The 16,866-nt window shown below is 42.1% G+C and overlaps 1 protein-coding gene across 1 annotated transcript in view; it reads left to right on the plus strand.

Moving 5' to 3' along the window:
- The window catches only part of LOC128460288 (1-phosphatidylinositol 4,5-bisphosphate phosphodiesterase beta-1), a 105,162-nt gene that overhangs the window by 16,269 nt on the left and 72,027 nt on the right, over window positions 1-16,866 (plus strand). The window contains exon 3 of the mRNA XM_053445405.1: window positions 16,178-16,246. Coding sequence (XP_053301380.1) covers window positions 16,178-16,246 — 69 coding nt within the window. The remainder of the gene's footprint in view (window positions 1-16,177; window positions 16,247-16,866) is intronic.

Genomic DNA, 16,866 nt, shown 5'->3' on the forward strand with positions numbered 1-16,866 from the left:
AATAATTACAGTTGCTTTTCTCTTTAGGTGCTCGTCTCACTTGAGCATTGTTCAAAAAACGTAATGATAGATGAAGAAAGGTCTTAATGAAATTTTGCCGTGGAGCACGGAGATATGTGGTTAACAGTGATGGCGGTAAATTGACTTTATCTCCACTCAGTAGGCTGCAGTGAGCCGAGATGTCGGCTTCAGTCTCACTCTCCATTCTGTCTCTGTCGCCATCTCTACTTCTGTCTGTCTGTCATTACTGTCTCTGGACATGCTGATTACTTCTTCATTACAACCTGCCTGCACTCGTATATTGGTTTTCGTGCAATAATAAGGGTAGCTACCCCTATTTCACACCAGTAATTCTTTTCTTGATGAAATGACAGTCGCTGCACTCCAGGTTTAACAAGTGTTGTTAAAAGCCGATAAATAGCTCATCTTGGTCGGTGCCAACTAAATTTTGTTTACTGCTACTACACCTTGCTGCGTGCAAGGAATAAAAATCACATAATCATATTTTCTTCACGCTTAAGCGACTTCCAGGCATGTCACAGAACTCCAGACAGTTTGCTGAAATTTTCCGGAGGGGCTATACATGAGAAGGCAAATCCCCAAGTCCGTTTTTCTAGACATTCAGTAACTTTCACTGCCAAGCCCCTAGTAAAATATCACAGTGAGCCCATGTGAGAGTACAGCGGGAAAGCGGATGGAAAATTCTCAGCAAGTGAGCGGACGGATTGATGTTTCTAACACGTGATGGATTGTAAAACTGGTGATAACAATATATCTATCTCAGGATGAAATAGAGGAGCCATACAGCATCAAAGGTGTCAACTTGGAAAGACAACACATTTCGCAAGCTTTTGGTGATAAAGTCAGACTCTGTTGTTGAACAAAACACACAAATTTATGCATCATATCCTGCCTCTTGCACGCTCAGCCTATACGCCACCCCCACACCTGACAGTTCTGGACATTATCCTGTTGTTATGAATATGAGTATGAAAAAAACAAAGTCTGGAAAATGTGAGAACCCTTTTTTTTGGTAAACTTTTCATTGCTGAAAACAGCTGAAGTGACTTAATCTCCCATAGGAGACTGCAAGTCATTTTATTCGAACGCTGTAAAGAACCTCAACTAAAGGTGAACCTTGAACATTTGAACCTTTGCCCTGATATGTCAGAAGTAAGGATCTGTAGCTTATACGCCCCCGAGAAGCAGCAGCAGGTTGGATTTGCTGTTCTGACACAGTCATGATTTGAATAGATTTAAATGTGCAGCGGCGTCCTGCCTGCTGCTGTAGCTGTCAGTTGTATATTTACATGACTGGGAAACAGAGCTTGGTTGAGCTATTTATCACAACACAGTCGAATCACTCAGAGTCAGTTTGCTTCTGTGCTTGTTTTTGCCCAGGTCTGTCGGTGCCTGCATTACCCATTCAAACGTAAACGAATATACACCTAGAATATGTATGAGATTGTCACACAGACATAATTTGTTGGTCAATATTATCTCTTGTCCCTGATTAACTCCCATGTGAATGATTTTGCTGCCCTCACTGGGGAATTTGGTCACCAGTCAATAAAATGGGTAGATTAGCTGTGGTTGGTATTTGTTGCAATTGCATCACCTGACATTTGCACTGTGGGTCAGCACTCATAGGTTACGGTCTTTCACGCCAGCAGCTCTGATAGCAGTTTCTCTGATTGAGGGCTTCGGTCACAGCTCAGGAAGAATGAATTCAATCTCTCCTTTGATATTATTCTTAATCAATTACAGCAGGGGCTTTCTGGCTCAGACATTTACGCACTGATGCTTGTATGACATTTTAAATTTGTGAGGAGTTGCGATGAGTCACCTGGCTCACACAGAGGCTCACTCCCTCACTTCTTCTTCTTCCATCCCATCCCTTCCACTTCAAACGCTGTAACCCAGCCCAGTTGCCATGACAATCCAATCCATGCGGCTTGTTTTTTTGATGCTGCAAAGTACTTAAAACCCCCCCGCTGATGGGATGTGACTGCCATTGCTGTACCAGGCCAGGTGGCAGAAAGAGACGACATTCAGCAAACAGACTTTGAAGTCCCAGGGTAGACATGCTCTATGTCAGAGAGCATCTTGTTGCTCATCACTTTGTTATTGTGCTAAAGCTGCAAAAAAATAACAAATCCTCAGACTGATTTGTTTCTTCTCCAAATAACATACTGCAGCTTTTTGGTTTTTAAATTAAAGGATCAGAAGAGAACCAGAACAAAGGGGATTAGGAGATTTTTAATCACAAGTTGGATGCAGGAGACAAACATGTTTCAATTTCTCAATCACGTCTAAGAGTAATGTATTGTATACAATCTCTGGAGTTTTTCCTGCCAGCCCCCGTAGTAGAATGTCAGGAGAGTGAGTCCATGTGAGAAAACAGCAGGAGATTCTCTGCAGAGTCTGATGACACAACGGATGTAAAACTCACAAAAAGAATACAAATATCACCGGATGAAATGGAAGTTACTCATAGAAGATGCAGATTAAGATGTCAGAAAATATTTGACAACTTCAGGTGATATGGTTGCTGGCGTCGAACAAAAACATTGTGCTTATCGCAGTGCATATATATATATCTCATGTCCAGCGTCCTGCATGCTCTACTCTGAATGCTCCGGACATTTTCCTGTTGCTGTGATCGCCTCTGACCCAGACAATTGCCTGCTGCGTTCCTCATTTGTGAAAGGTAAACTCCACATCTAATCATCTGGACACTTTCATGAGCTCGTATCTGAATAAGACTTACGTAATCCCCAGTTCACTTGTCTAACAGCACTGGTCTTGCCTCTGTTGTAGTAAAACCAGGATCAAACTCCACAGATAACCAAAGCTGAGATATGAATCCAGGTATAAAATGCCAAAGTGCGAAACCCTGAGCTTCCCTGCAACCTGTCCTGTTTAAAAAATTAATAATTACTTCACTGTCAACTGGCAAACAAACCAAGATGATAAAAATATGCTTCTTTACTCCATCTTTATTTACAGTCCGTGGTGTAGCTATGTAGAATACAGTAGAGATTGTTCCACTCTCTTAGTACTCTAGAAATATTGAGAAAGAGGAGCTCACATAAAACTTGAATGTCTCAGGGTTAGATTAAAGATCAACGCGATGAGCCTCTTCAAGCTCATCATTTTTCCCCTCCATAAGTGTGTGCCATGCTTATTATAACACTGAGCATGTGCGCACTACATTAATTTTTTTGCCCTGTTAATATATAAAGAGCTGCCATTTGTCTCTCTCCGCTCTTCCTCTCTATTCATCTAAACTAATGCTTCGGGTTTTTCCATCCTCATCGAGAGACCTCAATAAATTTGATTTTATTCATTTTGCTGGAGGAATCAGGGCTTACACTCGAGCCCCATTTGCTGATCTGGCAATTACAGGCTTTTTGCTTTCTCGAACATTTTCAATTATGTCGTGCTGCTGAACGAAAATGACCGACTGTTCAAGTTTAACGACTTAAAAACCAGACAGATGTAGATAGTAAGTAGATAATCACAGAGAACAAAGAGGAAGTTTTTTTTCCCCCTTTGTTAATCATTTGCAGCTACATGAGTGTAACAGAGGTCTGTATATTGTGTTCACTCCCACAAAACCTTGTGAATTAGACTTGTCTCAGGTTCCGACAGCTCTCTCAGACAGATTTCACTTGATTTCATCGATTGCTTTGATGCAGACTAATCTAAATAATTACATTAGATTTGCTTCTGATATTTAAGAGGCCTGTAATTCCCACCAGCGAGGGGTTTGGGGTTTTCATGCCACCCTGCTGCTTCTCATTTTAAGCCGCATTCCTTTGTACTCTCGGCGCAATTATCTTGCTCCTGTCTCTCCATTTCCAAATGTTCGTGTCACTGAGAGTTTTAACAACGCTCTGAGGGGAGTGATTTGGGGGTTTTATTGTAGATTGTTAACATCTCTACACAGAAACATGAGCAAAGTGAATAAAATTTGGAATAAATCAAAGAAATCTTCTCAAAACCGAATATAAAAGGGCAGGAGAGAACATTTTCCTCAATAGAAGACATTACATTTCAAACAGAAGAGTCTCTGACAGACTTGTTTTGCCTCAGTAAAGTCTTTACTCAGGCTTTTTTATCCACTACCACAGTGTTGTTACCTGCACAAAGGAGGTTATGTGTTCCCCTGTCTCTTAGTTAGTCAGCAAGAAAAAAAACAAAAAAAAAACTGGATTTCAATTTAATTTGGGATTAGGATACAAAGATCATTTTCTTTTAACATTGTGATGAGGCTTTTCCTCCATTTTTTACATTTTCCCAAAGAGTAATTAATGTATCATGACTTTTCAAAATCAGGCACATTTAGGGAGCTGATACCTACGTGTGTGTGGAATTAGATACAGCTTGATTGAATCCTCTGGGACTGATGGGCCTTGGCAGAGGCAGACATGACCTCAATGTTTCTTCATTGGTAAATATAGAGTTGAAGTGAATTTATAAAGTTTTCTGCCAAGCTGTCACTCTGTTGTCCAACACCCAAATATTCCTCTCTGACTCCCCTCTTCCTCGATGTTCCATTTCTGCTCGAGCAACTAAGTGTGTCACAAATGTGGGTCAGTCGACTTTCCTTTCCCCTCTCTAAAGTCAATTCAATTTGGTAGAGTGATAAGAAGGTATCACATTTAAGCAGCTCGAAGGAGCTCTGGGGCAAGACATGAGTTACAGCAGTCTGCCACACTTAAAACACCAGCTTCTCTCCAAAGTCTTCATCGAGAGAGAGCACAGACATCTTGGCTATTAGAAGAGAGGATGAGACGGACGGGGAGAATATTACTTTCGTCAGTACATTAGCAGATAAGGTGAAGTCGGGTGCAAGTTAAACCTTTTAGACGGAGACGTGCCTCCACTTTCCGGCCTCGTGGCTTGCTCTTCGCTCTCGTCTTTAGGTCTGTGGCCTGTAATTTGTGTCAAACGCTTTTAGGACCTGTTGACAAACACACTTAATTGCCGTTGGTTTCTTTGACAGGAAAGAGAATAAAAAGGCAAATGGCTCTATAGTAACTGTGGGTTGTGAGTAGGGCCTGGCAGATGAATCGACCTGTCGGATGCGATGCACTAATTGGCTGGCTGATTTATGTGGTTTTGTTTTGGATTTACCAGTTGGCGATCATCTCCTGTGACAGACGTGATAGTCTGTGCTCTTGCAACTATGCCTCATGAGTGGAAAGACCATATGTAACAAGAAGTGTGTGGTACAAGCAGAACGGTGAATTGTTTGGTTCTAATGTCCAGGAGGAACTAGTTACAGCTCAGCCTTATACGGTCTGTACCCTAAATACTTCAGCTTGAAGGGTTCTGTCATACACAGTTCTATAGTCTTGACAAAAAGTGTTTCCGAATAGCAGCTGTCAGTATCTCTTGGAAGTCAAATCAAAATGACAAACAAGAACATCTGTCTTTGATCCCTGTTCCTATCGTTCGAGCAGCGGATAGCCGCACTAATAAAATGCAGAAGAAAAGATATCCAGCCCTCTGAAACATTAGGACAAACTGAGAGTATCTGTTACATGTTTTATTCAAATTACAGCAATCATATTTCTAACAGGTAACAAGATCTACAGAAGATCTTGGACATATTTTGGCTAGAACCTGCTTAAATTAAAGATATTTTCTCTGTTTATGCTTGGGATTGAGCAAGTCATGCGTTTCTAGTTTTGCCATTTATCCGTCGTCTATGTGATCTCACCCTCCCACTGGTGTGTTGAGTGTTTACTTGTACTTGTTCTCATCCTGTCGAAATCTAAGAGGAAATCTAAAGTGGTGAGGGCTAAGGAAGGATAACCAGAGAGTGTTTGAGGAAGGATCTTGCAGAAGAGGAGACACAGACACAGAGAGGCGGACACAAAGAGCTCTGCCTCCACATAGAAAGAGAAAAGTGCATTTCTCTTAACCACTTTGTCTTGACTTCAAAGGGCCCATGACTTGCTCTTAGGAGGTGTCTAAATGAGGTGATGTGAAAGATGAGAGCCAGAGCAGCCGCTGTATGTGCCGCTGGCAGTGATTCTCTAAGGACTTCAGTGGAGAGCTCCAGCACAAGCCCACACAGGCAAACTGATCACTTTCAGCCCAGAACACTGAGATGTGATGTGGTCAGATGTGCCTTTCATCCATTGCTTGAGCACCAGGAATTCATTTCTTGTGAAATTGTGAAGGATTCTGTCAGGATGTAGTCAACCAAAGAACATTTGCAACGGAAATAAACCATTTTTTACAAGAAAAAGAAAATCAGCTTTATAACACAATTGGTTGGTTCATTCCTTTGTCAGCAGAACTACAGAAAAACCACTGAATGGAAGTCCATGAATCTTTTTGGAGGGTTTGAACCTTGGCCAAGCAAGAACGGCGTACATTTTCGCGAGGATTTGGACAAAGGGGCTGATCGAGAATTTTTTTTGCATTGCGAGATAGAGTTTTTTTTTTTTGGAATTTCCCAAGTAATAAGTCATAGATCTTGATGAAATAAATCAGATAAATACAGGGACTGATTTCTGTGAGGGTGTGAAATTTGGTGCAACTTGATTGCATTTAAAGAGACTGTTGGGCCTTGGTGGAGGTAGTTTGTGTGTGTGATGCATTCCTGCATGCGTGCGAGTTTGATCTCAGATGTTCCACTGCAGCAGATCCTGAAGAGCCATTCACAGTTTGCCTGAAGGAAGGCACACACATAGAGGAGCAGAGTTAAATGGACTGGAGGTGGAAGGACTGAAGAGGAAGGTGGAAGGGATGGGGGGTGGTGTGTTCGCATGCCTGCGTGTCGGCAGGGGATCAGACCAGACAAGATGTGAACCGTCATCCATCAACCACAGAGCTGCTTTTGAGATGCAGGCAGATGGGAAGCAAAGGATGGAGGAAAGGAGGATGAGGAAAAATAGAGGAGGCAGAGGTGAGACGAGCAGGAAAGAGGGATGGCTGTCCGAGGCAGCGCAGAAAGAGATGGATAAGAGCGGACGGAGTGAGAGAGGGACGGAGGGAGGAGGGAGGAGGGAGGAGGGGGAGGGTAAAAATCCAGCCAGAGGCATAACAAAGACAGAGAGAGAGAGAACGAAGGATGATAGGCAGATGAGGGAAGCAGCTTTGCTTTCTCTGTCATCCCACTCAGTTCTGTTATCTATCAGAGAGGAGTGCACTCCCTCCAGTATCCGTCACTACACTCCATCAGTCACTGCGTGTGAATGTGTGTCTGTGTCTGTGTATGTGTGTGTCTGTGATTTAAATTGGTCCAGCACGCTCCAAGGAAAATGGTGACCAGTGTGAGCTGACGAACCAGTCACATCATCGCTCTCAGTCCCCGAGTGTTTACACTGACTGAGCATAGCAGACACTGCAGATGGATGATAGTGACGACAACTTGGAGTTTGTGCGTTTATGTGCACAGACGTGTGTGTATATGCCCATAGAGTTATGATTATAAGCGTTTGTGTGTGTGTGAGTCTGGACTACCGTACTCAATGAGGAGATATTAATTGTTTTTTGTTCATCGCGATCCAGACCAGACGATTCTGCATCGATGCAGAGATGGAACGTAATCGGTTCATGTTTTTCGCAACGTTAATTTGTTTGCAGTACCTGGCGCTGCATAATTAAAACCACTGGTGCTTCGGAATCAGGGCGTCCTCCCTCCACTCTCCCACCGACATGTGCTCACTTTAAATTGTAACAATAAACACAGACATTAATCAGAAGTTATAAGGACACGAACAGACTGACGTTTACTTTGTGTTTGTTGATTCCCTTTAGAGTCCACGAGGCACGTATTTAAACACTATGTGAACTCTGATGTACTTCCCACAGACTATCAAACATCACAGAGGTTTTTTTTACTTCCTTTTTGCAGACGGTGGCACCCCCTTTATACAGGAACCTAAATATGAATTCAGCATTTTTTTTTTTATAAAGATCAGTTCTAAGTGTGGCTGATTATAAACCATCAGAGCAGCAGAATCAGTTTTTGACCAGTGGAGTAATGCAGTAATCGATGCTGTCAAAGCGGGGTCTACCTGATCAGTACCCAGGTCTAGACTGAATGAATTTCGACTCAATGTGGAGTAACAGTAACCTCTATAGTCACTATACCGTACTATAGAACAAAGAACCCTGAAGCCTTTATCTCTGTGTTGGCTGTTTTGCGAAGCGTGTCCTCTGCTGATAGCCACTATCAGCCGCAACCATGCTTCTCCAATCCTCGGCCTCAGTGTGTTTCTCCACATACTCTTTCCTTCGTCCCTTCACCTCTTCCCTGCTGCCTTTTCTCCTTGTTTCCCCTTCATTCCTAGTGACCTCTACTCCCTGTGTCCTCTCGCCCATCTGTCCCATTATGAAAACAGATTACCAACGTCGGGTGATGCCACATATTTGTTACTCAACTCTTATTTTTCAAGACTTAGGTTTATGCATGCATTTCTACAGGACTGTTCCAACACAAAGAAAGCATGTAGGAATCAGTGTGCCTGTAAATCTAACAAGATACATTTGTAGACAATCCCTGAATCGTTTAAATTAAATCTTACATTCTGAATAATAATCTCTCCAAAACTTGCTTGGATGTTAACCTCACTACATTAACTGCTTTGTTCTCCCTACTTCTATTTTAAAAAGCCCTGCACACCAACTTGATGCTGGCTGAGCGGCCTGTGTAGTAATTGCTGTCAAAGGGGACAGACTCTGCTCACTAACAAGCAGTGAGGTTTTACAGTAATGGGACTTGATTTGAAAGTTGCAACACGGGAAGGTTTGTCCCAGTGAACAAGTGACTAAAGGACCAATGAAGTGTTTGTTTACAATGCAGATTGACAGGATGCACACAAATGATGGGGGGGGGGGAATAAGACCAAAGCCAGTGCACCAGAAGGGTTCTTGGAATGGTCATACTATCTTGCCAGGTTAGAGAAAGTAAACAAAATCCTGGATCCATTTATTTATTATTTATATATATATATATATATATATATATATGCTTATATATATATATTATATATATATATATATATATATATATATATATATATATATGCTTACAGGCATGACCCAAGGAAGAACTCATTAAATTTTTTGTGTGGGGGTAAATAAATGGTGGGGGTAAATAAATGGATATATATATATATATATATATATATATATAAAGGCTAGATGTCACGGCCAACGGAGTTGAACGTCCTCACATGGCGGCCATCTTGCCACAGGCGGTTGGCTCACCCATAACATTGTTTTGGTGGTGGTTCGTACTTTTTAAATAACCATAACTTTTTCAACCAATTTTTAAACGGTTTGCTTTGTTATAAACGTCAGAGAAGTAGTTATGACACTGCATACTTATGAATAATTATGTTATTTTCTAAAAATAGAATAATGTACTAAAATATCGACAAGATTTCCCTTTACAAATATACATCAAGAATTATTTTATTTAATTTTATTTAAAAAGTACATCAATTCACAAATATGGCCCCAAATGCACAAAATGATAGTGTCCAAGGTATTTTGGCTTCATGTCTGTCAGTAGGAGAAGGTGGACGTGTATCGTTATATGCAGTCGATCCTCATGCCCCTTCCACACGGTTCATGTAAATTAGTTCAGTAATGTTTGAGTGGTCCTGCTTATAAACCAAGCAAAATGAATTAATTACTGTGTATGCAAGACTGGCTTGATCCCAATTTGAGGCAAGATGGTAGCAAATATGCACAAATCATCAGATGCTCTCTGCCCAATAATTTACCTAGAGAAGAGTTACATTTTGAAGTTGTTACAGAGGCATTTTTAAAGCAAAATAAAGCAGAGCTTGTCAAACATACATAGACTGGGGCCCTGCTGACACCTTAGGAGATTTAAGAGGCTGACCGTGTAATGACAACAATCCCTCATTTGTCAGGCTGGAGACCTTTGTTGCACGTCCTCCCCCATCTTTGTCTTCCCTTGATTTCTATCACCTCTATACTGTCCCTCGTCTGATAAAGTGAGAATGGCCACAAATCATCACTAACTAAATAAGCATGCACAGGCCAATTGAAAATTGTCTGTAAGAGTGAATGGTTGTTGGTCCCTGTATGTTGGTCCTGTAATATGCTGGTGACCGGTCCATGGTGCTCCAATGTCAGCTGGGATTGGCTCCAGCCCCCCTGGGACCCTTAAAGCCAAGGATAAGTGGTATTGATAATAAATGGATGGAAGGATGGAAGGATGGAGGCCAAATGAACAAACAGGGAAAGAACTTCCTGTTTCAAAGGAAAGCTTTTTGAAAGATGAAGTGGAAATAATGTACTTCTGGGATGATTATGTCCAACATTTTTACAGTTAAAGTCAGACCTGGAAAGACAAGCATGGGGGGCATCTGGTGCAAGGGACATAAAAACAGAAATTGCAAAAGCACCTAAAACATCTACCCTTATACAGTACATTAAACTCTACAACACTGTGTCGACCAAATTATCATTCAAGCTCTCCTGTGACACATCTCCACTTGCATTCGCATCCTTTAAATGTTATATGTCTCTGTGACATTCTGAGCAGATTCAGCTGGAGTATTATGCATCGCTGCTTTAAGATGCTTGGTGGCAGTCCCTCGACCAAGGGAGGAGGTGAGTTTGTCAAAGCTTGAGAAAAGCTGGGGACATTTCAGCAGAATTTGCCATTAAACAGATACACTGGGGGAAAAATCTGTTTAGCTCCGACATGATTGCAGGTTCGAGAAACGGCTGAGGTAGAAGACCGTAACCTTGCGAGAATGCACATTTTGTATAGCAGTCAAGATTTGGGTAACAGGTACATAGCAGGTATGCTTTCTGAAAGCAGAGTACGGTGGTGCAATTTATCAGTGTAAATTCACAAACACCTGGAGACACCATTTGAATTGGCAGTCAACCATCTATTCTGCCAAAATGCAGAAGCAGAACAAGTTTGATTTATCATAGTGCCAGAGTCGCTCCACTCACCTTCACCCATGCACTTTCCGAAAAAAAAATTGCAACGGGGAAATTGATGAATGTATCATGTCATTTCAATAGACAGTAGCTTGGCACAGCACATCCACAGCCACAGTTTTGACCTTGATCTTGTATTTCCCAGTCCCCCTCAAAGTTTCTTAACTGAGATGGCAAATTAAAATGGCCTGGGGGGATTTGAAAAATAGAGATTGTGAATAAAGTAAATTTTAGAAGTTCCTAGAAAGTTACTTGAAGAGATTGCCATGCTTCCACATCTTTTTTAAAAAAATCTTTTTGGCCTGTCTGCAATACTGCTAATGATATCACTCATTGGGATCAGCAAGCAGCAGGATAATTGAATCTCCAAGATTTTCTTCAAGGTTGGCATTTCAGAACAACACTACACAACTGTAATTTTATTTATGTCCATTTTCTTTTTCCCTTAGTTCACATGAGAGTAAGAAAATATAACTATGCTGGAGTATATCCTCTGAGTTAATATTATTCACATTGTGGGGAGAAATTCTCCTTTATTGGTTGCTCATGACAGCACTGAATCATTTAAAGATTTAATTCTAGTTTTTTGATGTTGCAGAGGAACAGAGGAACGGGGAGAGAAGTGGATACATGGAACGAGGGGATGGATGAAAACCAGTGAATTAGTAGCTCAGTTTAAATGGACCCTCAGGCAGCCCTGTGGCAATGTCAGGCTCCCCAATTGGGATCAGGGCATTTGTTGCACGCCACAGCTCATTTCTCTCCCACTTTTACTGACACTCTGAGCTTCACACTGTTTAATAGTGTTAAATCCATGGAAATAATTGAAAATATATCATTTACTGTTGGATACCAAGTCATCTGAGGCAACTGGTAGAGAAACTGGAGCCTAAACCCTCAGTGCAAGGTCTTTAGAGGTTGCACACACATGTATCTGCACCAATGCTCATGCCACATCTACTTTCCTGCTACACACGACCATTCTGCTCACTTCTCTTTTGTCTGCGGCCTTTTTCACTCGCTCTGTCTTTAGTTCGGCCACTTTAGGTGAGGAGGTTTGTGACTTTATCACTGAGGGGCTGCTAGAGTCGCTCCATAGGAACCCATGAGTGGAGCAGCAGAGTGGATGTGACTCTCAGGCGAGTTCAAGCACAGCTCTCCGCGAACCGTTTCCCCCCCGTAACAGTGTGTGTTTCCTGGCAGCCGGGTGTTACTGGAGGGCCACTTACAGGCGCCGGCACAGCACCTGTGCAGCTGGAGCGTGTTTTGTCCACATAAGTAATAGCTCTGTTTATGATTAGGGGGACACATCCATGCCCAGTATCGTCTGACCCTGAGGCTGTGGGCTTTTGAATGCTCCTGTGCATAGAGAACGCAGCCGTTTGATTGGTTATGTAGTGGTTTTATTTAGCCCTGCACCACATAAAACCCATTTCCCCTCCGTTTTATTTTTAACTTGTGTTGCTGCACGCATAGATAGAGTCAGCCCAGGCTTCCAAAACAGTTCTGTATTTACAACTGCTTATTTTGGTGCGGGGGGAGGGCGTGCAGGGTTTAGTAGGCCACTCTGACATGTTATACCAGTATAGTGTGTGTGACCTTGTGACACGAAGCGGCAGCTAGTCAGTTGTCTGGTAAGCAAACCGCCTCTGACTGGCCACGGCCTGATTCAAGACACGGACATGCAGTTAAAAACAAATCATCCCTCCTTTGTCATTTTACAAATATACAAAATTATACCTCTCTACATTTTTATTATTGTCAAAATGGAGCGTTCCTGAAAATTGTATCTGTCAACGAACCGTATGTTTTCCCCGCCTTGGCTCTGGTACAATAGACGAGGCAGTCCTCTCTCAAAGACATCTATTGTTTCTTGCCTTTACTTTCTGTGTTCCTCTACATTTCTCTGCCCCCGTGGAGTACACATCCACTGTGAACACAGAGGCTGGTAAATGAACAGGCCTACATGTGGCTGTCAGTCTCCCCGACCGCCACTTTCCTTCGATGATTCCTTTCATTCAACGTTTCCTTAACCTTCGATCTCCCTTTCCTTTCACCAGCACATCCCCCTTTTTGCTTGTACCTTTGTTGTAAAACCAACAGCTGAATTTATTTTACCCCATTGTACAAACAAACCACCTTATAACAGGTTATTTTTTCCTATTGGACGGACAAAATGGCATTTGTCAGATTTATTTTAAATGCATGAAGCAGAGGCACATTTGACAACAAACGATCCTCAGATCAAGGATGAATTTCCTGAACTTTCAGATCAACACTGCCCTCCTTACTTGAAACGTGGAAAATGAATGGGTTTAATTTTAAAAGCAAGGCAGCACTTTGCAGATGTTGTGCGAACAGCGGCTCCACGGACAAACAGGCACAGAAAACCGGGCCCGGGGCCAGCGTGGGTTAAGCACGTTCATTAATTTCTGTAGTTCTCTCCCGCCGGCCCTGCCTGCTTCCTGGACGTGCAGTAGATCTTAATAGGCTTTAGCAAAGTGGACAATCCCCACTTGCGGTTCTGATGCACACAGAAGAGGGGAAATAAAAGAGGGAAGAACAGGATGGACTGTGGTCAATAATAAACAATGACAGAAATGAACAGATAAAGAACGTTATATCTCATTGGAAATAAATGAGATAAATTAATCAGGAGAAATAATGATGGGACTGCTTGACTGAGAGAAAGTCCTTTAATCAAGTAACTCTGCAGCGTTGGCAATCATAAATCCAAGTCAAGATTAATGAAATGTCATTGCCATCAACTTTTGGCACAATGAGATAGCCAATGCTCCCCGGTGCATATGCTGACTCAGTCAGTTGGAGATTACAGTAATGGCTACATGTGTCTCGCCTTAGCCACACACTGTGCAAGCAGCCTGTCAACCACGCAGGCTGTTTGCTTTACCTTTAAAGAGGCTCTGTAGGTTAACACTTAACCGATGACGTTGAACGAGCTTCGAGCTGCGTTAACTGTGCGGGGCCAGAGGGCACAGAGGAAAGGGACCACATCAGCGAGCAGCTTCCTGAAGCCCTGCTGTTCCTCCAGGACCCCATGTGGCGTTCCGTCTCTCTAGAGTTACTTCAAAAGCAGGCATTTACAGACCCGATGTAGGCGTTGACCTTTGACTCAGAGGCTCTCTCTTTGAAAACATCGAACCTTGTGCACAACAGCCATGAAATAAATGGCTTTAATTTCTGCCTCTACATGAACACAGTATCTCTGCGTCTACTGCAGCGATCAGGCAACATTTTTATGACCCCTTTCTGCTATTATTTATTTCCAATATTTACGTTTATGACTGCAATAAGTGCTCATCTCAATTTCCTTTTTATTCAGATTTTGTTGATTTGAATATGCAATCATCGTCCTCACACCTCTAAATAAGTTTTCAACTTTCACAGGTAGTTGAATTCAAAGAAGACAAAAGCAAACATAGAACAGCCATGAAAACTTTATTGTGAATTAAAATAGAAAATAATCCAATAAAGTCAGGGTGTATGGGGGTATGGATTTGTGGATAAGGAAAACACATTTTCTGCTGCAGTTTTCCAACAGCCTCATGGCCTTGAGATTGTCAGATAGCTGCGTTTGGAGATTGAGTCAAGCCCCTGCCCTCCTTGTCTCTCCAGATAATGCTGAGTGGACACACAGTTCACTCTGGTTAATTTTCCACATCATGTCCTGGCTCCATCAGAGCGATGGAGAGAGAGATATTCCAGACTGATAAAGGGATGTGGTGACTGAAAGGAGACAGCAGGGGCCTCCTGTGCAATTGCATTTTGTATATATTTATATTGGCATGCAGGCTACAGGGAGAGGTATACTGCAGATCGCTGAAAGGAAGTTTGACAAAATCCTGATTGGACTTTGATTAAAAGACACAAATAAAAAGATTTCTGTGATTCAGAAAGAAGAAATGAATGGGGTGAGGCTCTCTGCACATTAATGTGAATACTTCAATCCAATTGATTTGGATTCTGTCCCACTTTGCATCACTATATGGTGTTGTCTAAAGGTTGGGGCTGTGAGATGGAATAAGAAGTACCGGCATTGCTTCCCACAGTGCTGTATCAATAATGAATCAACAATGGAGCCAAGGTTTCCATTTGTGTAAAATGCCTTACTTAACTTTTTGGTTAAAGCCTAATGAAGATATTGATGTTGTTCTCATTTCATTTGACTTCATCAAACGGCCTTGTGAGGTCTCACTGCTATTTGACAACCATGCAAACAGCTGAGCTTGGCCAAGCTGGGGCAAGGTGTTAAAGCAGAGCCTGCAGCAGCAGAACATTGTGTACAGTTTTTTTTTTTCATTGCCAAAAGTGGTTCCAGTGGCGTGTTGCAGATGAGGCTGTCATCTGTCATGAAGCACAATTAGCACCATGTATTTTCAATACAGTACCTGATTTTATGAGGAAGTGTTCGGAAAACTATTTTTCAGTCTTTATGATATGGGGAGCAAAGTGCTCATTTTGCCAGATCATGAGGCAACATCGGAATTTTATTACAATAACGCTTTTGCAGGGAACATTGTCAGTAGGTTTGCATAAGTCTGAACTGAATGACTCCCCATGGTGTGCGCTATTGAGGATTAAGTTGTCCCTATAAACTTGTAGTGTTTCACACATTCACAACAAACAATGGCTTCAGACACAGGTGGTTTTGTTGGTGCTTGTTTGGATAGGGAGAGAAACACAACAGGGGCAATGCATGTCTTTATCTTCTAAACTGTCTCTGAAGCCTTTGAATTAACACTTGTTAACACAAGGTGTGTATCAATTCAGTGGCCGCAGCCTTAGGAGGCTGCATTTGAAGAACCAATGTGTCACAGCGACGTGACTAGGCAGACTCCTCCAAATCAGAAACAAGAAATGAAAGCTCCAAAGGGTGGATCCATCTTGGGCGAACGTATCTCAGGATTTATTGTGGCTCCTTTTGAACAGGAAGGCCTCAACTTAACTAAACAATTAACAAAAGGGCTTTAAAACTTCCTTGTAATGTCTAACTGCAGCTCTGTTACCAAGTGACATCAGTAATGGCGGGATCAATGAAATCCTCCACAAACTGTTTCATTTCAGTTAGGCCCTCGCGGCTCACGAAGACCACCACCTACATTGGCTACATAGACTGCATAGCCCAAAAGTGGCATCCCCTGAATTAGGACACAGCTTTTATTGACACTAATCGATATGTGAATCTTCTTTTTTACAGGATACAGACCTACTGGATATAGCGTACATAAAAGATGCACGAAATGGAAAGTGTACCAAGTCGCCAAAGGTAAGCTCACAATTTACTTATCTGAGTCTGTTGCCCTGCCTCTGTACTTGTGTATGAATATGAAATCGTACTTATTTAGATGCATGGATTCACAAACAATAGTCTCCCCTTGTTTGTCTCTAGAAGCTCTACAAACCCAATAAACAGCGTATAGAAAGAAACGAGGGGGGCACAAGGGCTACTTTGGGTGATGATATGTTTTGCAGGTGTTTATTTTTGCACATAAATGAAAGGCATGAGTGGGCGGGAGCCCGACCATGAATCAGACACAGTCTGCCGCCATCGAGCCAAGAACTCTGCGGTGGAGAGAATTGAAATGGGTTCAGGTGGTTGTAATGACTGACATTAAACCAATTGATTGACATGATTTGTGTGCAGCTGTGTGTATGTGTGTGTGAAACTCCTCGCAGCCCATCAGCATGTATAGTTTTTACATAGCGATGGGAAGACAAAAGTAAAGCTCCAGCGACAGTCAAGACTGAATACAAACCCACACAGTAACAGTACATGGATTATTTCCCAAGAAAATACACCAGAGCAGGGTTCCAAATTGCGATTTCACAGCTAATTAAAATGTTGGGGATTTTGAGCAATGAACAAAGAATTTGTAAACACTTTTT

The sequence above is a fragment of the Pleuronectes platessa genome, chromosome 17, assembly GCF_947347685.1.
Source record: "Pleuronectes platessa chromosome 17, fPlePla1.1, whole genome shotgun sequence".
Lineage (NCBI taxonomy): Eukaryota > Metazoa > Chordata > Actinopteri > Pleuronectiformes > Pleuronectidae > Pleuronectes > Pleuronectes platessa.